The sequence below is a fragment of the Typopeltis vanoorti genome, chromosome 1, assembly GCF_054136105.1.
Source record: "Typopeltis vanoorti isolate ZY-2024b chromosome 1, IOZ_Tvanoo_1.0, whole genome shotgun sequence".
Taxonomy (NCBI): Eukaryota; Metazoa; Arthropoda; class Arachnida; order Uropygi; family Thelyphonidae; genus Typopeltis; species Typopeltis vanoorti.
In genome coordinates, this window is record NC_143549.1 from 141,817,411 (window position 1) to 141,843,768 (window position 26,358).

At 35.9% G+C, this 26,358-nt stretch overlaps 1 protein-coding gene across 1 annotated transcript in view; it reads right to left on the minus strand.

The window, feature by feature from the left end:
* LOC150110489 (phosphatidylinositol 4,5-bisphosphate 3-kinase catalytic subunit alpha isoform-like) overlaps positions 1-26,358 on the minus strand; it is a 329,148-nt gene that overhangs the window by 259,212 nt on the left and 43,578 nt on the right. Inside the window, exons 2-3 of the mRNA XM_090394138.1 lie at positions 20,776-21,057; positions 8,439-8,651 (exon numbers count right to left, since the gene is read on the minus strand). Of these exons, the coding sequence (XP_090250264.1) occupies positions 8,439-8,651; positions 20,776-20,908 (346 nt within the window). The 5' untranslated portion in view covers positions 20,909-21,057. The remainder of the gene's footprint in view (positions 1-8,438; positions 8,652-20,775; positions 21,058-26,358) is intronic.

The window sequence follows — 26,358 nt, forward strand, 5'->3', positions numbered from 1 at the left end:
AATGAAAATAGGCAGAATCATTGAAAATGTCAACTGTGTTGTGAATGGAGAACCTGTGGAACAAGTAAAACATTTCAGCTCCTTAGGCACGATTTTTACTGAAGATGGTAAATTAAATATAGAAATAGACAACAGAATCAGCAAAGCTGGTATGGTGGGAAGTCAATTGAATAAATTCATATGGAATAAGAGAGAAATTAGTCGGAACACTAAATTAGCTGTATACAAGACAGTGTTCAAACCAGTTTTAACTTATGGATATGAGAGCTGGGTCAGAAGTAAAACACTTGACCAAAGACTAGAGACCGCAGATATTAGAGTCCTGAGAAAGATTAGAGGCATGAACAGATGGCATCAATGGCAATATCATATTAAAAATTAGGATATTAGGAAAGAACTTGACATTGTCAGCATCCAGGAATGAATCAGCAGAGCTAATCTCAGGTGGTATGGTCATGCAAACAGAATGGGCAAGGAAAGATTAGCAAAACAAGTGTTCTCTGCCAAGTTGGCAGAAAAACGACCCAGAGGAAGACCAAGATATAGGTGGATTGATACGGTACAAACTGCCTTAGACGATAGAAATATAAGATCTGATAATGTTGGAGTCTTGACAAGTAACAGACTGATTTGGAGGAAAATTGTAGATAGGAAGTTAGTAATGATGTAAATTTTTCATGTAGTACTATCATATCCTGTACACCCCTTGAGGGTACATGGCAGGAATTTGATGATGATGAGTATTATACCCAGGTATAACACATCTGCTAGAAAGAGCTCATACTTAAATAATTTAAAGTTTTAGTAACCATCGTGCAACCTCCTTGGAACTTTAAGAAGTTGTAACGAGATTTCCAATCACAAGTTTAGTAGTACACTCTTCATGGAAAATGATAATTTCCTTTTTTTAGAAGTTTCTGGAGTGTCATACTCAGTTGAGGATCAAATGATTAGGTGGAATTTATAGGAAATTTTTAAAAGTACAAACTGGTCCACTGAGGTATAAAGGAAAAACAATAAATATGTTACTTCTTAAGGATAATTTAGTAATGCCCATTTCTTTTTTTTCTGTCAAACTTAGAGAACTTAATTAATGAAACCAAAAGTTTCCTTAATTGTAGTTTAGAGAAAAGATTGTAGTTATCTTATTGATAATTTAAAGATTTATGAAAAATCCGTGATCCCTACTGGTTCTCTTTAGAAGAAACAGTAAATTCCTCTGAGTTTAAGAGCGAGTTCTAGATAATTCCAGTATCCAAATAATACTGCAAGTAAGGAGTAGTATTAAACGCTAAATATGAGAATAATCTTGAATGGCACGCAATATCAAGGTAGAGTGATGTAGCTAATATCAGAATGGGGAACTGCACAATGAGGCTTATTTGTGCTTATGGTCTGCAGAAGGTTTTAATAAGGAAGAAGGAGAAATTTTTAGTAGCATTAGAGAAGGCAGCTGACAAAACAAAAAAGGAAACGTTGGTTCTTGCTGGAAATCTAAACAGCAGAGTAGGAAATGATTACCAGACATAAGAACGTTTTGGAAAACTTTGCAGAAAAGAGCAAAACTAATAATAATGGTAACTACTTGATAGATTTCTGCTCAGGACATGGATTAGGTATTACTAACACCATGTTCCAACATAAAAATGTGCACAAATTCACATGAAGAGAAGATGGAAGGAATAAGAAAAGTCTCATTGACTACGTTATTGTTGACAGTGATGTTTTCCCACTGGTTCAGGAGATTTGAGGATTTGAATATGATCTGATACAGAGGATTTGAAATAGGAAGTGATCACTATTAGTGATGAGCAGGATAAAATTGAACTTCATATTGAAAGGAAGGGTAAAGAAAGTTTCAAAATGAATCAAAATTGAACCATTATCAGATGTGAATTGTAGACTCAAATACACACATATCATTCAAGAAAAACTGAAAGAGCTTGAAAACAAGAACCAAACTATGGAGATTCAGTAGCAAACCCTCAAGAAAACTTGGACTGATTCAGCCAGAGAGGCATGTGGTGAGGTAATCTGGATAGAAAAATCAGAACTCCATGGTGGACTCAAGAAGTTAAAGAGGAAGTCAAGAAAAAGAAGAAAACATATTGAAAGTTTCTGACAAGTAAGTCACCTTGTGCTCTTAGGGAATACAGAGAAAAATGTAAGAAAGCACTGTGTAAAATCAGCTAAACACAAGTAATGTGAAGACTTTGGTAAGAACATTGAAAATAAATATCAGGAAGGTGGTAAAATATTCTGGAGGCTATTGAAAAGCTCAGAAATGGAGGAAAGAGTACCATAAAAGGAATTAGAGATGATAAAGGACACATGAAAACTGAGAATAAAGATATTCTTGATGTATAGAGTAATTACTTTGAAAGATTGCTAAATGAAACCAGAAGTGACAGCATGGTGGTTGTCAGCATCAGATTTTCAGTTTAAGACAAATAGTTGAGAAATCATGGGAAATAACAAGGATCTGTATTTAAGTTTTGTAGCTCTGGAGAAGGCATATGCCAAGACGAAAGCTGTTCAAAAAACTCCAGTTATATGGTGTAAATGGGACATTATATCAAGCAATACATAGTTTCTATTTGAGCTCTAAATCAGCAGTTAGAATTGAAGACGGTACAGAAAAATGGTTTGATGTTAAGTCAAGTGTGCAACAAGGGTGTACATTATCTCTACTTTTATTCATCATCTATATGGACACATTAAGAAGGAAAGCAGTATTAAAGCTGATATCAAGATTGGATATGTTAGTTTCAGCTCTTTATATAGATGATGTTATACTCCTAAATAATTCCAGGACAAGTCTGCAGGATTTCCTGACCAAATTGAATAACTTACTGTGATAAATTATAAATTTTGTATGAAAATCAGCATTAAAAAGACAAAGGCAGAAACATTGAAAACATCAACTACATACTGAATGGAGAACCTATAGAACAAGTAAAATATTTCAGTACAATTTATTGTACTGAAATATTTAGATACAATTTTTAGTGAAGATGGCAAATTAAATTTGGAAATAGACAGCAGAATGAGCAAAAGTGGTATGGTAGAAAGTCAACAGAATAATTTATATGGAATAAGAGAGAGATTTGTCAAAAGATTAAACTAGCTGTATACAAGACAGTGTTCAAACCAATTTTAACTTATTATTATTCAGGCCCCATGGAGTCAAGATACTCATCATGAGAGGACCTGCCTAGGAAACAGAAAGTCTATCATACCACTCCTTGAACTCACTGATCATTCTTGCTCTCACCACTCCATCAATGCATTCCACGGTTCAAACACCCTCCAAGCAAAGAAAACCTCTCCTTCTATCCACCAAACTCTGCAGTTCCACATTCCCTCAGCCAATCCTCATAACTGACATTGTGCAGTCCTGAAACCATCTTTGTTATCCACCTTTATACCCTTTCCACAGTTAATTTATCCCCTTCAAATCCAGGGAACCAAATTCGAGAACAATAGTCTAAGTGTGGTCTGATCAGTCTTATACTACGGAATGATAACTCTTATTGCTGCAGGTCAGCATCCTTCTCAGTACTGCAGCAATCCTCTGGGTTACCTTCACCACCTTTGCAATATGCTCCCTGAATTTCAGTTTTCTATCAATCATCACCCCCAGATCTTGTCTCCCCTACTTCCTCCAGTACAGCTCCTCCACAATTGAGTATGTAGCCTCCCATCGATGTATCCCAAACTTCAAAGCTTTACATTTTGCTGCATTAAACCGACACCCCCATTCATTTGCCCATCTGTCCAGTTTATTCAAATCCTCTTGCAGGGCTGCCACATCTGAATTATTACTAATAACCCTGCCCAGCTTCATCACATCATCTGCAAACAACTGAATATCCTATTGCAATCCATTGACAATGTCATTATAGAGGTTAAACAATACAGGTCTCAGTACTGAGCCCTATGGAACCCCACTTGTAACTTTCTGCCTCCTTGACATTGCCCCACCATACACAACTCTTTGATACCTATTAACCCGACATCTAAACCCATGTGCTGCAACTTAAGTATCAGCTTATCATGTGGTACCCTATCAAATGCCTTTGCAAAATCAAAAAAAAATGGCAGTATATGCCCTTCCCTCATCAATTGCTCTTGTCACTTTATTATAAAAGGCAGTCTAACTAATATTACTAAAGCAAAAGAGCCCCTTTACAAATCCATGTTGATTCTTACAGATAACATTGCCCTCATCTGCCCAACGCTGTATATGGTCCCTCACTAATTTCTCCAAGACCTTAACTACCACTGATGACACACAAACTGGCCTATAATTAGACACTTCCAGTCTGCTACCGCCCTTATGCAATGCCACTATCTTACTTTCCTTCCATTCCCTGGGTACCTTTCCCATAGTCAGACTTTCATTGAAAAGCTAGTTTGTGTGTCATTTCTCCTCCTACTGGCCACATAGCTAAAAAATTCCTAGGATTATCTTTCGATCATAGAGCCAGTCTCTTCTCATACTCCAGTTTAGCCTTCCTTACTATATTAGTTAATCTCCTAGCCAGAGTCTTATATTTTTTCACACATCTGCTCTCCACCCCTCTCCTTATATCTCTTCGATAATCTCTTTTTCACCTACAGTTCGTATGATATTGTTTGCATCCACTTTACATTAAATTGTGTTCTCTTCTTCACTCGTGGAATACAGCTTACTATTGCTGCTAACAAATATTCCTTCACAATTTCCCAAGCACTAATTATATTTCGCCCTTCCAATTCCTCCCCCATGGAACTGACCCAAGTTGATATCTAAGACTATTATAATAATCAGCCATATAATTCTACTTACATTCCCTTTTCTTTCATACTCCTGCATGTCTATTCATCTTCCAAGTCAAAAACCACATGGTCACTCTCTCTCTCCAACTGGGGGAAGAGATGATATCTCAGTTATTATCAGCTGTTCTGATGCTATGATCAAATCCAAAACTTTTGAACCTCTTGCTCCCTCTATTACATGTTCTCTAAGACATTTGTCCCTCAAGAATTCTAGACATTCCATTCCCTTATTAGCTACATGCATTTTCCTCTTCCCAGTTTATACTTCTGTAGTTAAAATCTCCATTAACAATCATTCTTCTTGCACTTGCCAAGCTCAACATCTCCTGCTCCCCTACCCTCTGTGCTTCTTGGCTTGTAGCAACACCGCACTAAATATCCTGTCTTGCCCACCTCTACCTCACACCATATGCTTTCAAAACCATTAGTGTCACTGCCTTCCAAAGACTCTACTCTTATAGGACACATCATCATTTATCAAAAGTAGTACTCTAACACTGCGTTTTTCCTTCCTATCCTGCAGAAAAATGCTGTATCCTGCTGCTTCTATTCCTGTTATTATATCATCTTCTGTCACCACAGCTCAGAGATACCAATAATCTTTAGCCAGGCTGATGCTATCGGTGCCACCAATTCATCTCCTTTATTCCAGATACTCCTGGCATTAGTATAAAGCATAAAAATGTCACTGCTTCTATACCTATCATTATCACCTCCAGAACCCACTGGATTCAGTGTTACCTGATGTCATTCCCCTTTCCCCAAGCACCCATTTCCACAAGAGGCCACCCCTGCTACCATCCACCCTGGGGATTCTAGTTTCCCTGCATTGACATACCAACTTGTTCAGAAAACAGCAATCTCTCCAGATGCCTATGTTCTTCCTCATTCAAATGCAAGTGGTCTCTCGCATACAGTACCTTTCTGTCCTCAAATGCCTTCCAAGCATCCACATATTCCAATCCTCTCTTCTGACACATTCTGGCTATTATACTATTCATTATTACTGCTCTTCTGCTCAGCTCGTCATTATCATACCTGGGCAACACACACACACACACACACACACAATCTTCCCTCTCTGTATTTTCTTTCATACAACCTCAAGCAAGAATCTCAGATCTCTCGCCACCGATTACATTGCCTCTCAAGTCATTCGTGCCCAGCTTAACAATCATCTCATCCACCTTTTCACCCTGCTTAACTGCCAAAGCCACACTCTCTATCGTTCATCCAGGCAAACACTCCTCTGGCATCCTATCTTGCACACCAAGGATCATCGTGCCTCCATATATCACAGCTCTTACCACTCTGTTCCTTGATTGCTCACCTGCATTCCTCACTCTCTCTCTCCTCTAATTCTTTCACTCTGTGTTCCCCTACTTATCTGCTGTCCTGGCATCACTCCATCCCTGGTTCCAGCACTCCCTCACATTCTTCTCATTCTCTCCTCTTCTATCGTTCCCATAACTCTCTCTCATTCCCTCTCTTCCACTGTTTCTATTCTCTCCTCTGCTATCATTCCCGTACCTCTCTCTCATTCCCTCTCTTCTACTCTTCCTTCATTCCCATCCCCCCCCCCCCTCTCTCTCTCTCTCTCATTCCCTCTGATCTACTGCTCCTATTCTCTACTCTTCCATCATTCCCATCCCCCCACTCTCTCTGTCTCATTCCCTCTCTTCTACTGTTTCTGTTCTCTCCTCGTCTATCATTCCCATAACTCTCTCACTCCTACTCTGATTCGCCTTGCATTCATCTCATTCCTGAGACATCCCACCATCTCTTTCAGCTCATCTCTCTCTCTGCAAGTTAGCCACTCTTACTCACCATTCATCCTCCTTAACTTATGGATCTGAAAGCTAGGTTAGAAATAAAAGAAATGACCAAAGACTAGAGAACACAGATATGAGAGTCCTGAGAAAGATTAGGGGATTGAACAGATGGAATCAATGGCAGTATCATATTAAAAATGAGGCTATTAGGAAAGACATTGTTAGCATTCAGGAATGTGTTAGTGGACTTAATATCATGTAGTATGACCACTTCAACAGAATGGGAGAGGAATGATTAGCTAAACAAGTGTTCTTTGCCAGCATGACAGGAAAAAGACCCAGAGGAAGACCAAGATGTAGGTGAATTGATCTAGTAAAAAGTGCCTTAGATAAGATCTAATAATACTGAAATCACATAGTACTATCATAAAATCCTGTAACCCCCCCCCCCACGCCAAGGATATGTCAGGAATTTGATGATGATGAAATAATACTGCATAAGATTTTTCAATCTGTCAAAATATTTAAAAAGTGTTTGGTACTTAATAAATATAAGTATGTATGAGTTTATCTTAACTGAATGTTTAACTACACTTGAAGTCAAACCTATTATATGTAAAATAGTGCCAAATGCACCAAAAGTAATACAAGTATACATTTGTGATTTTTCAGCTTTGCCACTAAATCTGCTTTTTGGTATGCAAACTTTCAGAAGGGTGTGATATTTCCTCAACAGATAATTAAAAAGAAGCAAACTTCTGAAGTGAAAGAATTTTACTATAAAGGGTACATAAAATCTATCAAGAGATTAATAATAGGAAGTTTTTGAAATTCAATTGCAGCTAAAAAATTATTTCTAAACTTGATATTATCTGAGTATATCTATAATATAAAAAAAATAAAAAAAACTTCTAAAGTTTGAACTACATTGAGATAAAAGATGAAAATTAGAGAAATACATCTTTATAAATATCTTTTCAGCAGCCAACAAATCCTGACTGTAAACCTTTAATTTATCTCCTCTTTCTGGAAGACTGATATCACAAAGTAAACTTTCAGTATAGGAAAATAACAATCCAACTGATAATGGAAATATCAGTTGAAATATTTACGCTATTTCTGCAGCATTCCTAAGAGTTCAAACTGCCCAACCAAGTTGTAAAAGCAAAAAGTATGTTATTTAAGGATCTTCTTTGTTATTGTGTAAGTTATTGCATCGTCTTCCCATGAATTTTTGATTTCATGGAAATAGCCATAAAATAATATATTGTCCAGTGTTGCATAACATTCTACAAGGTGGCCTAGAAAAGCTTTGGTGATGAATTTAAAATTTGCATTTAAGAGTTTTGAAATTTGATTATTGTGATTAAAACATATATAAAATTTGTAGAATCATGCAAAATCTATGACACTAGATATGGGAGAATCCATAATGTCCATATTTTTGTTAAACCTTCAGTAACATGAATAACAGCTGCCAAACATCATTTTATAGTTGAATCTGGATTGACAAACCTGCTACTTCCATTCATGTACCTCAATTCGGGAAGAGCCATCCCTAAAGATCTCCAGCTCCTAAAAAAGAATATCAACCAGTTCCTTTGATCTTGATCCCAGTGCACACAGCATGTATATGCTGTAGGCCTTGCAGCTTTTCATCCATAGTTTGGATAATAATACAAATTATAGCTATGAACAATAAGTATGTATATCTTCAGCTGTAAGTAGGTATTAACATTTTTAAAGGGCCTATATATACTTCTGTATATTAGAAGCATGTGTAGGATCATACTTCTGTATATATATAATGCTCAAGTCTGTTACCAATAAACACTGTCTACATACCGATTTCTGAATTGAGCATCTTTTCTTCCTTGTTACCTTTGGGCTCCACCACTTTAAGTATAGGCTGGAAAAGACGCAAATCACAAAGCCTTCGAGACTCATCATAAAATTCTTCTTTCTCTGCATCTTGAGTAATGGAAACAAAAATGTATGATAGGGGTTCACCAAGACAATGGAATAATGGATACTTCTTTGCTTCATGCCACAGGTCAGCTAAAAAACATGATGGATTGTAATTTCACATTAACAAAATTAAAAAATAAAGTAATATTAATTACTTTGATTAATAATCCTAATTATTTACGTACAGATGAACTAGGTAGTTCATCTGTACGTAAATCCCTAAAATATTTCATGCACTTGTATTTGTGTCTGTGTAGTCTGAAAAGTTCTCAGCCTAACAATGAAAAAACGAATTTATAATTTCAAAATTATTTTTATTTTTCACCATAATCTCTCTTAAGACTAATACATTTATTCCAGCGATGCTCCAGCTCCATTATCTCGTTCCTGTAGTGATTCTCAGTAAGATCAGCAAAATACCCCTCAGAGTTGCAATCACTTCTTGATTCGAAGAAAAACACTGACCAGCAAGGAAGAGTATTAGTTTTGGGAAGAGAGAGAAGTCAGAGAGAGAGAGCCAAATCTGGGGAATAGGGTGGATGTTCTAACAATTCATAGTGCAGATCCCTTAATTTTCCCATTGCCAAAACACCTTTGTGGGCAGGTGCATTGTCCTGATGAAAGATGATTTTTTCCTTCTGCAAACCGGGTCTTTTCTCATGAATTTTTTCATCTAGTCTGGTTAAAAGATCAGAATAATATTCCCTGGTTACTGTTTTATCCTTTTCAAGATAATTAATAAACAAAATGCCTTTAGCATCCCAAAACACCGATGCCATGACCTTTCCTGCTGATGGAACCGACTTTGTCTTCTTTGGCGCTGAAAAACTGGCTTCTGTCCACTGTTTTGACTGCTGTTTGGATTCTGGTGTGTAATGGTAAATCCAAGTCTCATCCATAGTAATAAATTGATGCACAAAATCAGCTTTATTCTTGTTAAAACACTCCAAGCACTGTTCAGAGATTTTCATGCAAGTGCATTTTTGATCTGCTGTGAGCAAGTGCAACACCCAACTTGCGCAAAGCTTTTTCATTTGCAATTCTTCATGCAAAATATATCCTACACATTCTTTTGAAATGCCTATAGTCTCAGCAATTTCACACACTTGGACTCGCTGGACATCTAATACCATATCATGCACTTGAGTAATGATTTCTGGTTACACTTTTTGGATGTCTTCAAGGCTGGTATGGCCACGTTTAAACTTGGCAGTCCATTTCTTAATTGTTGAAAATGAAGGAGAAGAGTGCCCATAAACTTTTATGACTTCAAATGAATTCCTTTTGGCATTAAAACCTTCTTTTACAAAGAATTTTATACCCGCATGATACTCAATTTTATCCATTTCAAGGGAAACAGACAACACTTTTGCTTCAGACAGCTGTATAAACAAACTACTTGATAGAATGACTTGCAATTTCGCATGGATGCTTATGACAGATATACCAACTTAGGGAAAAAAAAAAAAAATCATGCCGATAGCATTGCTATCTATGGTCGAGAACTTTTCAGACCATCCTCATATATATATATATATATATATATACAGGGTGTTCGGGATAAATTTGACATATTTATAATTAATTATATTTTTCCGTAAGTTACATGTATTAACACACACTTCTCTTCATTTAAAAGTTTGGACCCTTCTTCATTCATATACAAGATGTCAGAAAGGATGGATAGCTGGAACCCACCTGAATCATGGAAGAGAATAACTTGTATCATGATGATTCGTGCCCGCCATCAAAATAAGGATATTACGACTGCTGCCCAATGCTCCCTGAATACAGTAAAAACAATCAGGCATGAACTAGAGACTTGCAATGGTGACTACGAGGATGTAGCAAGAAGAAAGATCCCTAGCAGACGATCTGATTGCGTTCGTACAGCAGAATTCCTCGCAAATCTGCAGGAACAGGTGTTGAAGAACCCTGGCATTGGAATTCGGGCTTTGTTCGTGGAGTTGCTAACTGTAGTCAAGCCCTGGATAACAAGGGTAGCCAATGGTAGGCCGTATGTATGGCAGCAGGATTCGGCCCCTTGCCACACCTCTGGGAAAAGTCAAAAATGGTTGTCTGAAAATTTCTACGATTTCACCAGTCCAAATGTTTGGCCTCCAAACTCCCCAGACCTTAACCCCATGGATTATTTTGTATGGGGCGCAGTTGAAAAAGACACCAATCGCACTTCCAGTAATACAAAAGCCCAGTTAATGGATAAAATTAAAACAGTTTTTGCGGCCCTTCCCAGGGAGACTGTAGCATCAGCTTGTTCGAGGTTCCGAAGCAGAATTGAAGCTGTGATCGATGCTAATGGTGGTTATTTTGAGTAAATCTTGTTGATAGTATTGTAATTAACTCTGCCTGTAATGTTTTTTTGTCAATTCATTAAATTTAATAGATACAAAGAAGATTTTCTTTTTCCTTACGAAACTGTCAAATTTATCCCGAACACCCTGTACACACACACACACACACACACACACACACACACACACACACACACACACACACACACACACACACACGTGTGTGTGATGTGAATCCTATCCATGAAAGGATCTAAACCTGTAGTGTATTTCTGCGAATGGGCTTGCACTATCAGGCAGGAAATGGCTTGGAAAAAAAGAACCATGTTCAGTCTCTGGAGAGTAGTATTTCATGTTATTTAACCGCCCAAGACGTATATATACGTCTAGGTTATGTGGATGTGAAGTCCATATTAAAATTGTAATACCATTGGTATTACATTGAAATATATGATGGATACAAAGTGTAGAGGAGTGATGTATTTTATCCATATTGACAGCGACGTGTTAATCTTAGAGTAATCACTTATACTAATATATAATAGATGCTACAACCTTTTGTGAGGAGTGATTATCATAAAAAGTAGTAGTTGAAAAGTATATACACAAGAAGTAAATCAGTTCTGGTTCATGCCATTAATATAATATAAATGGGATAATTCAGCAGTGTTTAGGATTTAGATCAAGACTGCATGCTAGTCAGTATAACTTTAGTCCCATCTGTTAACCACAGCCTTTAATATATTATCATGCTGATAGTCACTTCTACAGGGTGTCCCAAAATTCATGCAAGATTTAAATTTAGCGCCATTTGTGCAGTAAAGTGTTGCCAACGAGAAAAAAAAAGACAGCGTGACAGTTGACAATTCAGGGTTATTAAAAATGGAGCACTACATGAAAGAACAATGCATTTTCATTGTTGAGCAATATTTTAAAAATAATGAAGGTTTGGCAGCTACAGTTTACAATTTTCATACAAAATATGGTCAGAATAGTGATTTAACTTCAACTGTGAAAAGAATAATTAAAAAATTCAAGGAAACTGAATCAATTAGTGATCTTATACACCCTGGCCATCTTTCAACAAGTCATTCAACAGAAAACATCAAAGCAGTTCGTGAGAGTGTTGCCGAGAATCCAGGAACATCAATTCGACACTGTGGTCTTGAATTGGGCATTTCGAGAAGCTCTCTAGGTACGTATTCTCACGAAAGATTTGCATCTTTATGCTTACAAAGTTCAATTGACTCAAGAACTGAAGCCTACTGACCACACACAGCGAAGAGAGTTCGTTGAATGGATTATGGAACAACAACAAGTGGATGCTTATTTTTCGAACAAATTCATCTTCAGCGATGAGGCTCATTTTCATCTCGATGGCTTCGTTAATCGACAAAATTGTCGCATTTGGGGTTCAGAAAATCCATGAGTGATTGTTGAGAAACAAATGCATCCACAACGTGTCACTGTCTGGTGCGGATTTTGGGCTGAAGGCCTGATCATCCATTCTTCTTTGAAAATGCAGCTGGTAAGGCAATAACAGTTAATGGTGCTCGCTATCGCAACATGATAATCCAGTTTTTTGTGCCTAAATTGCAAGATATGGATGTGGATGACATGTGGTTTCAACAAGATGGTGCCACATGCCATACAGCCGAGAAGCAATTCAATTACTGCATGAGTCATTTGCTGGTCGTGTAATTTCCCGTTTTGGTGATCAGAATTGGCCGCCCAGATCATGTGACTTAACGCCGTTGGACTTTTTTCTTTGGGGTTTTTTGAAGTCTAAGGTTTATGCCAACAAGCCCACGACCACGCACGCCTTGAAAGAGGAAATTGAGTGCTATATCAACGAAATTAAGCCACATTTATGCAAAACGGTCATGGAAAATTTCGACAAAAGAGTGCGTATGTGCCAGCAAAGCCGTGGAGGCCATTTACCCGATATGCTATTCCATGCATCTATCAAAATTACTTCTTGCATGAATTTTGGGACACCCTGAATATAACTTGTAATGCAGGCACACAGAAATGACTGGAATGCCAATATGATAATGTCAGGACTTCATTTTTCTCATGTACTATAAAAAGTTTTAATCAAAGCCAGGAGAGCATACCTAGACTATAGCATTAGAATCGCTACATTTAACAGATATGGCACACTGGTAAATAACATTTTCCTAACAGCTTGATTTGTCAATTCATACCATAATTTTTTATGTCTACTGTCCAATAATAGCAAGTTCTGAACCATATGAATCAAACTTGAGCATCATAGGAGATGATACTTAATTTGTGCTTGTAGTAATTCTGTGGTGAATAACATTCTCCTAACAGCCCCATGTCAAAACCATCTAATTTGTAGCACATATCTTGATTTGTCAATTCATACCATTCGTAGACATTATAATTTTTTATAATGTCTACTGTTCAATAATAGCAAATTCTGAACCATATGAATCAAAGTTGAGTATCATAGGAGATGATACTTAATTTGTGCTTGTAGTAATTCCATGGAAATCAAAAGTATATAATGTTCTGGAATCTTCAACAGCTTTGGATGCCTTGTTCTTTTGATTGAGTTAATTCACTGATGAAAAGGGGAGGAAACAGCATCCCTTATAATATCCCTTTCCATCAGTTATGTGGTTTGTTTCTTGGGTTTCTCTTCCTCATCACAATATATTTTAAAGACATCAGTCACACAGTCTGAGTGATTACTACTACAGCAGACAACAATAATACCATACTGAAAGTAATTTAATTAAGATCACATCACATTTTCAGCTATATTGTATAAAGACATTTCCTAACCACCTTACTATATCATGTTTTGTTACTGAAAAAAACAATACTAAGAAAGATGAACATATCCATAAAATTTTTGCAACACAGTATTATACATTACCTTTATTATATCACATTTAAAAATAATTTAAAATTAAAATTTAAAATTCATGGTTTCTGTTTAAAATTAAACAGAAACCATGAATTAACATCTGAAACTTACCAGTCAAAACAAGAGTCCTAATAGAAGCTTCTCACTGTTTTGATAACTTATATAATTAGAAGAAAAATCCACATATTTAAGGAATTTTTTTCAATCAATATTTTAACATAACTTGATCTCGTGTAAGGTGTATATAGCTTTCAAGTATTTAATTTCATCATATGCACCACTTCTGAAATTGAAGAACACATCATATTAATAGAGACTCCCTCACTCCAAAAAAATTTATGCAAGAATGAAACAGCTGGTTACTCTGGAATCCCATTTTTTTTAAAATCTTCACGTGGAGAGGACAAACTCAAAAACATGATTTTAACAGAAATAAAATTCATACATATTACAATAACTGAAAAAGAAACTACAATATATTTCACGAGATCTGTGCTCATATAAGTACAGGTAACTCATCATACGCACTTTCGTTACCTGTAAGCAAGGATTATCGCCATTCGCTATCAAGGTCGTGGAAACTTCCATGCATGTGTCTTGTTTTGTACCTCCCTCTGCTGTACTCGGTATCCATTCAGTGTCACTACTGCTTTATTGGTCCGTGCAGTACTGTCTTTATCTCTAAATAACTTCTGCATCCTGAGCAATGAAGATCTTCTGGCTATGGAAAAGCACACTCGTAAGGAGTGAAGTCCTGTGGAAGTTCAGCCTGAGAAAACTCTCACAATGAAGGTCGTCTCAAGCTTTTAAGCTGATGGACCGTGCCATAGCTCTATTCGAAGGTTGAAAACGTCCTCAAATTCTATAAGGATGTCTACAATCAAAAGTTGGAAACTGTCAGTCAGATTTCCATTGAGAGATTCTTGAATAAGCATCCTTCATCTTCAGTATGCCAACTAAAGATGTGGTTACTATGTATTAATTTTTCAAATAAAGACTACTTCAATTGTTATTTGTTTTATTACTGAATATATTATTTACTATTCTTATGCAAGTCAGATTTCTATTGAGAGATTCTTGAAAAAGCAGCCTTCAAACTCCTATGAGCCTTTGACTTATACTAGCTAAAGATGTGACTAAGATGTGGTTACTATGGATTAATCTTGAAAATAAAGAACTATTTCAATTGTTATCTCCTTCATATATACTGAATATTTTATTTACTATGAGAATACAACCACCACATATAATGAGACTTTTTTAAATAACGAAACCTGTGGTGCGTTTATAATTAGAAGAAACACACGTATAAACCACAGTGAAAATTATTTAATTGTAAATATTTCATCCTAAGTATCTTAGGACATCATCAGTACAGTATTTAAACAAAATTAGAAATAACATACAGTTAGGGCGCATGATTACAATAGAATCTCATGAAAACATGCATAACGTGCTAAAGTAGTAAAAAAAAAAAAAAAAAAAAAAAAAAAAAAAAAAAAAACGTTAATTATTTAACACATTGTATGATAATTTCCCATACTTTAGGAATAGTAAGAACGTCGTTGCGGTTTAGGTTTGGTCTGTGTAGTAGGGCTTCAAAACTTTCTTTGTATAAACGTTCATGTTTAAATAAAGATCTATGTAAAAGTTTAGCCTTTTCCTAATGGATCCTATGGTTTGGATTTTCAATTCCGTGTTGAGAGAGGCCAGATTTCTGAGGTTTAAGAAGACGAATGTGGTCTTGATGTTCCGAGATGCGTTTCTGAACAGACCTACCTGTCTGTCCAAAGTAAGATAATTTGCATGAGCATGGAATCTCATAAACACCAGGTAACATCAAGGGTGAGAATTTGTCCTTAGGAGAAGGTAATAAGTTGTAAATTTGGTTGATAGGTTTGTAAGTAGTGGCAAAATTGTATTTCTTCATAATTTTAGAAAGCAGTTCTGAGATGCCTTTAACGTAAGGTATGGGAATCCTATGCACTTCTTCCTGTCTGGTTTGATGTATGCAGAAGTGACTGATGATTTTTTGCATTGTTTTGGGATTATATCCATTTAGGATGGCTATTTTTGATAACTTCTAATTCCTGGTTTAAAGATTCTTCAGAGGAGCAGAATTTGTGTGCTCTGGAAACTAGTGATTTAATAATGCCAGATTTCTGAGATGGATGATGAGCAGAAGAATTGTGAATGTAGCGACCTGAGAAAGTGATCTACAATGCCAAACCTTCAGAATTAAATATCCCACCGTCGGAATCGAAAGCTATTATTTCCTTAAAACGTAACAAAAATTTAATCATTACTAGAGCTGATAAAGGAAATACCACTGTGGTTCTTGATACCAATTCATATGACCGAAAAATGAATTTACTTCTTCGAGATCGTAATACTTACTCCAAATTGGATTTTGATCCTACGAATAGTCAACTCAGAAAATTAAATAAGCTACTTAATGAAACTTCCTCCTTAGATGAAGAAACAATCAAAAAACTTAAGATATACCATGCAAGACCTCCTAGAATTTATGGCTTACCTAAGCTACACAAAACTAATGTTCCACTTAGACCTGTTGTAGACTGTATCAGCTGTCCAACGTACAAGTTATCAAGATTCTTATCTAACCTTCTCCGCCCTCACATAGGCCACTCAGTCTCTTCAATCAAAAATTCTACTGAGTTTCACACAAAAATTAAAGACATTCAACTATCAAAAACTGACTTGTTAATCAGCTTCGACATTGTCTCCCTCTTCACAAACATTCCCCATAAAGAAACAATAGAATTACTAACTCAAAAATTTCCGTCTGATATAGTTGAATTGTTCAAGTTTGTTATTGCATCAGGTTACTTCACCTGGAAAGGTCAAATTTACAAGCAAGAGGAAGGAACAGCAATGTGATCTCCTTTATCACCAAACCTAGCAAATTTGTTTCTAGAACACCTTGAGGAAAAAATATTCACTTTTGAACCCAAACCAAAAATTTGGCTAAGATATATCGATGACGTATTTGCAGTCTGGAATCATCCCAAACCTGAAATACAACTGTTTCTAGATAAAATTAACCTTCTTCATCATCGCATCAACTTTACGTTAGAAAAAGAATCTCCACAGGGTATCTCTTTTCTGGATTTACACATCCAAAGAAAAGAAGACGGTTCCATCGCCACGTCCGTCTTTCGCAAGCTTACATTCTCAGGTCGCATAATTCACAATTCTTCTGCTCATCATCCATCTCAGAAATCTGGCATTATTAAATCACTAGTTTCCAGAGCACACAAATTCTGCTCCTCTGAAGAATCTTTAAACCAGGAATTAGAAGTTATCAAAAATACAGCCATCCTAAATGGATATAATCCCAAAACAACTCAAAAAATCATCAGTCACTTCTGCATACATCAAACCAGACAGGAAGAAGTGCACAGGATTCCCATACCTTACGTTAAAGGCATCTCAGAACTGCTTTCTAAAATTATGAAGAAATACAATTTTGCCACTACTTACAAACCTATCAACCAAATTTACAACTTATTACCTTCTCCGTCCACGCGGTTAGCCTAGTGGCTTTGCGCTTCGCAACCATATGCCTGGGGAAGGAGTGTCCTAGGTTCGATTCCCGTCCACGACGTGAGGAGCTTAAGGATCTTCCTCAGCCATAGCCAAGTTAGCTGGTCTTGGACGTCGGCAGCAGGGTTTTTTCCGCCAGTTTATCTGGGATTTTTCATCCCGCAAGCAGGCAAACCGGCCCCATGAACACACAGGTTACAGTCATAAATACTTACGGCAAGGACGGCAACAGGAAACCACCTTGCTCATAATCATCTCTCCCTAGAATGGTAGCATATAGCTACCCTCCCCCGGCCGTATGGCAAATGGGAACCAGAAGTTATTACCTTCTCCTAAGGACAAATTTTCACCCTTGATGTTACCTGGTGTTTATGAGATTCCATGCTCATGCAAATTATCTTACTTTGGACAGACAGGTAGGTCTGTTCAGAAACGCATCTCGGAACATCAAGACCACATTTGTCTTCTTAAAACTCAGAAATCTGGCCTCTCTCAACACGGAATTGAAAATCCAAACCATAGGATCCATTGGGAAAAGTCTAAACTTTTACATAGATCTTTATATAAACATGAACGTTTATACAAAGAAAGTTCTGAAGCCCTACTACACAGACCAAACCTAAACCACAACGACGTTCTTACTATTCCTAAAGTATGGGAAATTATCATACAAAATTGTGTTAAATAATTAACGTTTTTTTTTTTTTTTTTTTTTTTTACTACTTTAGCACGTTATGCACGTTTTCATGAGATTCTATTGTAATCATGCGCCCTAACTGTATGTTATTCCTAATTTTGTTTAAATACTGTACTGATGATGTCCTAAGATACTTAGGATGAAATATTTACAATTAAATAATTTTCACTGTGGTTTATACGTGTGTTTCTTCTAATTACATATAATGAGAGTTGCCCATACACTATCACAATTTTATAGTCTCAAAAAATAACTCCCTTCTGCTGCAACGAAATCTGCTGGCTTTTCACTTTCGGAAGTGGAAACACTTACTGAAATTGATTTTCATATGTCCAAAAGAGTCATAAAGGAATTTCGTATAATGGCTACAATGCCATCATACCTTTTTCAAAACATTTATTTTATTTTTGTTGGCCACACAAACAAAAGGCAAGAATGGACCACACTGGCACATCAGTACAGGGTGTGCACCTCTATTAGCAGAAGTAGTGAAAGAAAGAAATCCCTCCTTCTCCAACTATCTTGCATTCAGCTAAGTATTCATTATTTCAAACTAATTTGCACACCTTTCTAGTTTCATAATTTCTCAATGCTGATGGTCATAGAGCACATACTCTGGGTGATAACATTGAGATTGATGTTTTTGACTGTGGTTCTTTGTCTCTTTAAGTTGATGAATGAACCACAGTAACTTAAGTGCATTATTATTATGAATGCACCTCCAATGATTCATTCAGAGAGGACCTATTTAGATACTCATACCTAAATATCTATTGCTCCTTGAATGACACACAACATCCAGTAGTTCATTTTCCACAAATCACCCTCTAGCCAGTTTCCAGGGATTACCCTGAGTTCTACCTTCATCCCCTTAATAATTCAAATGTTTCTATCATAACCCCCCCCCTCTCTCTCTCTCCTCTGTCTATTCCTCAAACATTAAAGACCCATTCCCTGTGAAATGTGGTCTTCAAAGTTTCAGGAATAGACTCATGTACAATTCCATAACAGGTAAATAATTATCTTGGTTGCTCACCACTGAATCTTTTCAACTGTCTCTCCATCTTGTTGGAATCCAGTTGACTATATCTGCACACAATAATCCAGATGTGGTCTTATCAAAGCCTTGTAAAGAGGGAGAATAACTTCCATAATCCTATAAGTTATTATTTTCTTTAACAGTGTGCTGTTATCTGATATGATGACTTAGCCACCTTAACAATGAGATTCCTAAACTTTTAACTCATCCACAAGTCTCTTAGTTCAATAACTACTTCCAACAAATTCTCATTAATATAATACTCTGCTTGTAATGTCATTCACCCAAGATAAATTGGCAGGGGTGAACTTGCTGACAATTTATTTTGGGTGAATGACATTTAAGTAATCTGTTCAAATCATCCTGCAGCGATTCTGTAATAGCTACATCCTTATCATTCTCCTCAACTAAGCATCATCAGCAAATAACTGGATAACACATTCACTATCAACTGGATCCTTCTCACTATCATTAATATACATATTACATATACACATTGCATATACATTAATATATGAGAGGATACCCAAAAATAACTGGAATCTGAACTTGGCACGTGTGCACATTTTCTAGTTATGGATGCTGCTGCTAGGCATTGTGAGCATGCAGTTTTCTGCACCAGTCGAGCAAGTGGCGTCATCTTGTGTGAACTGATTCGCTGTTCTGGCTACTTTTTTGTTGGTGCTTACAAGCAAGTCTGGTGATTTTGTGATGGCTGACTACAAAGAAAAGAGAGTGTAAATGAAATTTTTTTTTTGGGGGGGGGGATAAAACTGCAGCTGAAACTATTGTTATGCTTCAGCAAGCCTTTAAGGATGACGCTGGCCTACGAGTGGTTTTCACATTTGAAAAATGGAGACATATCAGCTGAAGACCAACCACGATCTGGCTGACATTCGACAAGCAGAAATGATGAAAACATTGAAAAGGTTTGCCAGGCAACCAATGAGGATTGTCAAAAGACCATTGAGCAAGTTTTTGAAGAGACAAATTTGTCATGGAGTTCATGGCAGCGAAATTTAACAGAAGATTTGCAAATGAAATGCGTGTCCGATAAATTTGTGCCTCATTTGTTCAGAGCATTAAAAAAAAAAAAAATTGTGCGAATGTTTGCTGCTATTTGAAGGAGAAAGTTCTTAATGACCAGAACTTTCTTTCAAAAGTCGTGACTGGAGATAGTCTTGGTGCTACAGTTATGACAGAGACAAAACAAGCAAGAACCCCCCCCACCCCAAAAGAGAACCAATATGAGCATGCTGTACATCCCATAGGAGGTATTGTTTTCAATAAGACACTAGTCATTTTGATAATTAAAAAAAAAAAAAATTAACACAAATATGTTGCTCTTAACACTGGGACACTATAAAAATTTCTGCAACAACAACAGCAGCAAAAAAAGAAGTTCCAGTCTCATTTATTTACTGCAGCAGATAAGATACTATATAGCAGCCAGAAGTTTATGGCTTAACTTGTAGACATTCTGCACTGTCTGGTAATAATGGGTGTGCAATTGATATTGAAAGATGTATCCAACCTGGATACTTCCTAAAAGGATATTATATAACAAAGCAGTGAAAAAAAAATAATAATAAAATAAATATATGACAATTCTTAATTACTAATTCTTATTGTTAATTCTAATTTAATTAGAGGTATGAATTAATTTAGAATTATAATCTTTAAAACCAGATATAACATACCTTTTACTCCTTCTAGAGTGGCATCTCGTACACATGATAATGGTATGATAATTCCAGTAGGCATTAAGCAATCTACTATAATAGTTGGGGGCATCAAATGATGCCCCCATAACTCTCCTGAAGATGGTGGCATCTAATATATAATACAAGGACACAAATACATGCAAGTAGCTTACGTTGCACACTTCAACAATTAAGATTTGACATATTTTGATTTGTGTTGATCTGTAACCTTTCTCTTTCTTGCCAAACATTTCCTTCTGCAACCATGCATGATATGATCTATAAATAAGAGAAAGAAAGAAATGTAAAGGAATTGTATTCAAGAAATATTATTTTTGCTTTTAAAATCACTAAGCTGTTCTTAGACTACTTAGATTATGACTTCTTTAGTATTCATAATTGTGAAAGCTAGGGGAACTCCAGATACAAATTTTCAAAAGCATTTTTTCGTTCACATCCAGTAATTTTAACGATGAACAGTTAACTAATAATGCAATACAATTCTGTTGATTCAGAAATACACTGCATTATATCCTAATTCAACACACTCAAGCACCAAGTTTGCTGAATTTGCTTAAATGCTTAAAGAATAACATCTGAATTAGTGATACTCAATACTTTTCCTCATTACGAATGGGCATAGAACGTCACAAAACTATTGCAGCTGCAACTGATTATACTTTGTTTCAAATAAAACAAAGTACAATCAATATATTCTGCAAATATGTAAGAATGTAGAATTATGATTGTGTACTATGAAAAATAAAATAACAGTGATGTAACATTCACATGCCTGTGAGCAGACTAGTACCCATCATCTGCTAGAATCTGCACATGCAGTAGAGAAAATTTTTACTAGCTAATACAAGGAATAACAAATTATTATAATTTAGGTAAGAGGTGTAATACTGGAATACAGGATCTAATGTATTTAGTTATTTCAGATAATGAAAAATATGTTATTAAAGCAAGGAAACTGCAGAGAAGTTTCTGGAGTACAGTGGAATATACCTTGTTCAGGATTAAGTTCTAAAAGAACAAGAATTTGCACTAACTAATGATCAGATGTTGCTGATGCTGTTTTCTATTATACTGTGGATTAATCTCAATTTAAAAGGATTTTCTCCTGTCAAGAAATTTAGTTTCCTTGACATCAGCAAGATAAATTTAAAAAAGGATTTTAAACGGATGCATTTAAAATGAAAATGGGAGCAGTTTAATGCTGAATGTTTTGCATCTACCAGCCGAGATTGAAATGAAGAGGGAATGGTTTTGTTAGTGAGAGGAAAGTAAAGTGGAACAATGACTAGCAAAGTAACGGATAAGATGAATTCCTTGAAATGCATGAAAGAACAATTTTATCTACATTGGCAAAAACAAAGAAACTGAACTTATGCTAGATAATCATGATCTAGAAGGATCTAATGTATTACCAGTGGATTTTTTTCTTATTATTCAGAATTAAGTTCTAGAAGAACAAAAATTTGCACTAATGATCAGATGTTGCTACTGTTTTCCATTATGACCGAAGCAACTAAGACTAGAATCTAATGATCAGGTGTAAGAATCCAGATATAACTGGTCTAAGCAATAGGACATCATCCAGATAATCAGGATACCAAATACAAATATTATTATTTGGTTGGTTGTTTATGGCTAATGATGAGATAGCTAAGGCTACAAGGCAAGCATATTTCATCTGGTAATTGAATTTATGTTCACATGCCAGTTTGAATGAGAAGGGAGACTTTGTATATGATTAACTCACCTTCAAAGTTTTTAATAAGTGCTATGCAAATACAAACAATAGTTTTTCCAAATCAAAGGGAATGCAACTATAACACAGAGCAAGGGTCTGGAAAAAGTTGGTAAGGCTAGAATTCAGGAATGGGTAGAGAGAAATATAGACTATATGGGAGGGGCTTTTGTGAATGAAAAATCTTGCTTTAATAATAATTTACTCGTTTCATATAATAAAGTGACAGTTGAACTGGACAAAGAAAATAAATGTACTATGATAATATGATAATACTGGACTTTGCAAAAGGACCTCTTAGAGGCTATCATATGCAAGTCTGAGTTTGATAAATAAACAGAAGCAAACAGGATGGACATGAGGTTAGTGATATGGATTAAAGTGGTGGCTAATAGTATATTTGGTCCACTGCTATGTCATATGTACATTAATGACATCCAGGATATTTTTAAAAGCAATATCTAGCTGTTTGTAGATGATATTCATTAGGAAAGGACAACAGTGAATAAGTGACGTAGGAATCCTGCAGGATGATTGCAATAGACTGACCATGTGTGCAAAGGATGCAAAAACTACAAGCTATGTATTATATAACTGTTATATATATTAGTTAAGTTAACTGATATATTAGTTAAGCTAGTTTGAGCGCAGTTAGTAGTTGGAAGGGGCTCAATCATTTGATGCTGTTGGCACACTCTCGCTCAATGAGTCTTTGGACTCCCTGGAGGTGTCACATAATAATAATAATAACTGGACTAAAGAAATTAATAAGGATGGAATCCGAGAATGAAGATGAACAGAGATGGAGTTCAGAGAATCACAAACATGGATAAAATAGCTCAAAGGATGAATTCGATGTTAAGAAACACACAAAAAAGCAAGAATAAGGAAGCTCTGTCACTTTATAAAGCTTTAATATCACCACACTGGACTGCTGTGCACAAATTTGGTCACTAGAGTTTTTTTGAGGATATAGAAGTTGTTGTGGAGAAGGGTCCAGAGACAAGTGACCAAAATGGTGACTGGACTGTGGAGTGCTCCCTATAAAGACAGCCTTAAGATTTATGGATTACATAAATTGGTTGAAAGGCAGTAGAGGAAGTGGGGATATTATAAGTTGTGAAAGGTTTTTATAAAATAGATATACAGAAATTTTCAATATATGACTGAAGTAGAAAGAGCAAGGATTGTTCTTTATTCTTTACTCTTTAACTCAACAGAAGTTGAGTTAAAGTATGGTAAACTGTGATGTTTATCATACTTTTACTCAAAAATAGATAAACTTGGTGTATGATTAATATGGAAAGTAATAAATTAGGTGAAATCAGTTTCCAGAGGTGAATGTAAGAGCACTGTCACTAAAAATGTTTAAAGATATGCATAAAGTGTATAATGGTTAATATGGGTTTCCCAAGATGAGTCTTGGAACTCCATGGAGATATTAAGTTAATAATAATTTTACTTATGTAGTTTATAAGAAATGAAAGACAGCATAGCTAGAGTGATAGGATTATACTAGCAATCAATAAACTCCATATCAGAACTTCTGATTCCATCAAACATGTCTGGTGGGATATTATAATTAACAATCTAACATTTAGAATGATAAAGTATTAAGAAATAACTAACAATATCCTTTCAGACAATTCAAATAGAAAAGAGGTTTTCATGCAATTCCATGGATAAATCATGAAAAAAGGCAGAAAAGTGATCTGAAAAAAATACTGTTGGAAGGAGTTAGTTCCATATGACAGAAATGTGTAGGATGAATGATAACATGACTGTTCATGTTATTTCATACAGTGCCAATGCCATACAGTACCAAACTATAATATATCTGTCAACTGCGTGTGTTCTCCCTCTCATTTCATTAATGAAGGGATAACACTGTGCATTATTCATTATAATATTAAGGTCACACACACATACTCAGTCGAAAAATATTTAATGAACACTAGATATTTCAAATTCACACATTGTGTCAAACCATCATCGATATATTACAGTGGGTAATTATTAAAATTAAACAACCAAGAAGATGGAGAATGAAATCTCTTTGTATGCAGTTGTCAGACAGCCAAACAAAAAATAAAGCATTAGGATCGACAAGTGTGTGTGTGTGTGTGTGTGTGTGTGTGTGTGTGTGTGTGTGTGTGTGTGTGTGTGTGTGTGTGTGTGTGTGTGTGTGTGTGTGTGAGAGAGAGACAGAGAGAATAAGATTAAGGAACACAGTAGTGATAAATTAATCTGAATAAGCTGAATTTTCTTGAAATTTTTGGTTTGGTTTTTGTTTCAGTTCGCAATAATTTTGGTTTCGGTTTAGTTCACTGTTTTGTCGAGCGCCGTTTATGCATAACAATATTAATAAATACTAATGTTATGCATTTTTAATAGTGTAAACAACTTGATGATGCAGACATCAAAGAAAGATGGAAAGAGTATACAGAAGCTCTTTACAGAAAGGACTTCAAAATTAGTGAGAAATCTGAAGAGCAGGATTATACACAGGACCCAGTACCACTGGAGAGTGAAGTGAGGTGGGCATTGCAACAGCTATCCAGTAAGAAAGCACCAGGAGGGGATGGAATACCTATTGAGCTGCTCAAAGCCCTGGGAGAAGAGGCAGTTCATATTTTAACGGTTCAATGTCAGCGAATTTGGATCACAACTACATGGCCAAGGGAATGGAAAAAATCAGTTTATATATCTTTATTGAAGAAAAGCGATGCAAGAGAGTGTGAAAATAACAGAACTATAGCACTGATTTCGCATGCAAATAAAGTCTTACTTAAGATCATTCAAAAAAGACTGGAATCATTCATGAAGAGAGAATGCTAGATGAACAGGATTTCGAAAAGGCAGAGGAACAAGAGATCAGATTGCCAATGTGAGATGGATAATAGAAAGAGCAGGAATATCAAAAGAATGCCTCCTTTGTTTCCTTGACTATAGTAAGGCTTTTGACTCTGTAGATCATGTGAAACGTGATCTACATGATCATGTGATCATGTGGAATGTGTTAAGAACAATGGAAGTACCAGGGCATTTCATTGTCCTTTATTATGAACAAGAAGCTACTGTCTGACCAGATCTTGGAGAAACTGAGTATTTCACAAATAGATAAAGGGGGTGCGACAAGGATGTATTTTATCTCTGTACCTGTTTAACTTGTACAGTGAATACATTTTAAGAATGGCAGGGCTGGAGGAGTCTTCAGTTGGAATTAAAATTGGCAGAAGAAATATTAATAATTTGAGGTATGCAGATGATACCACCTTGCTAGCAAAATGCAAAGAAGATTTGGAGGAACTTATTATGAAAGTTAAAGAAGAAAGTGCTAAATATGGGCCTTAAACTTAACCTCAAAAAGACAAAAGTTATGGCAACATGTGAACTTAATGATTTTGAAGTAAATGGGGAGAGAATGGAAGAAGTTAACAATTTTGTGCTCCTAGGATCAGGAATTGATAAAAATGGGTATTGTACTGAAGAAGTGGTTAGAAGATTATTACTCGGAAAGAAAGCAATGACAAATTTAAGCAAGCTCTTTAAAGATAAAGATATTAGCCTTACAACAAAAATCAGATTCGTGAAAGTACTACAGGGTATTCCCTGTGGTACTGTATGGATGTGAAAGTTGGATCTGAGAAAGAGTGAAAGAAGGAAGATAGATGCATTTGAATTATGGGTTTGGAGATGCTTACTAAGAATACCATGGACTGCAAAGTAAAAACCATGGTATTCAGTGATAGATAAATCAGTGATAGACAGAATAAAGCTAGACTGCTCCCTCGAAGCTATGATCATCAAGCAAAAATTGTCAT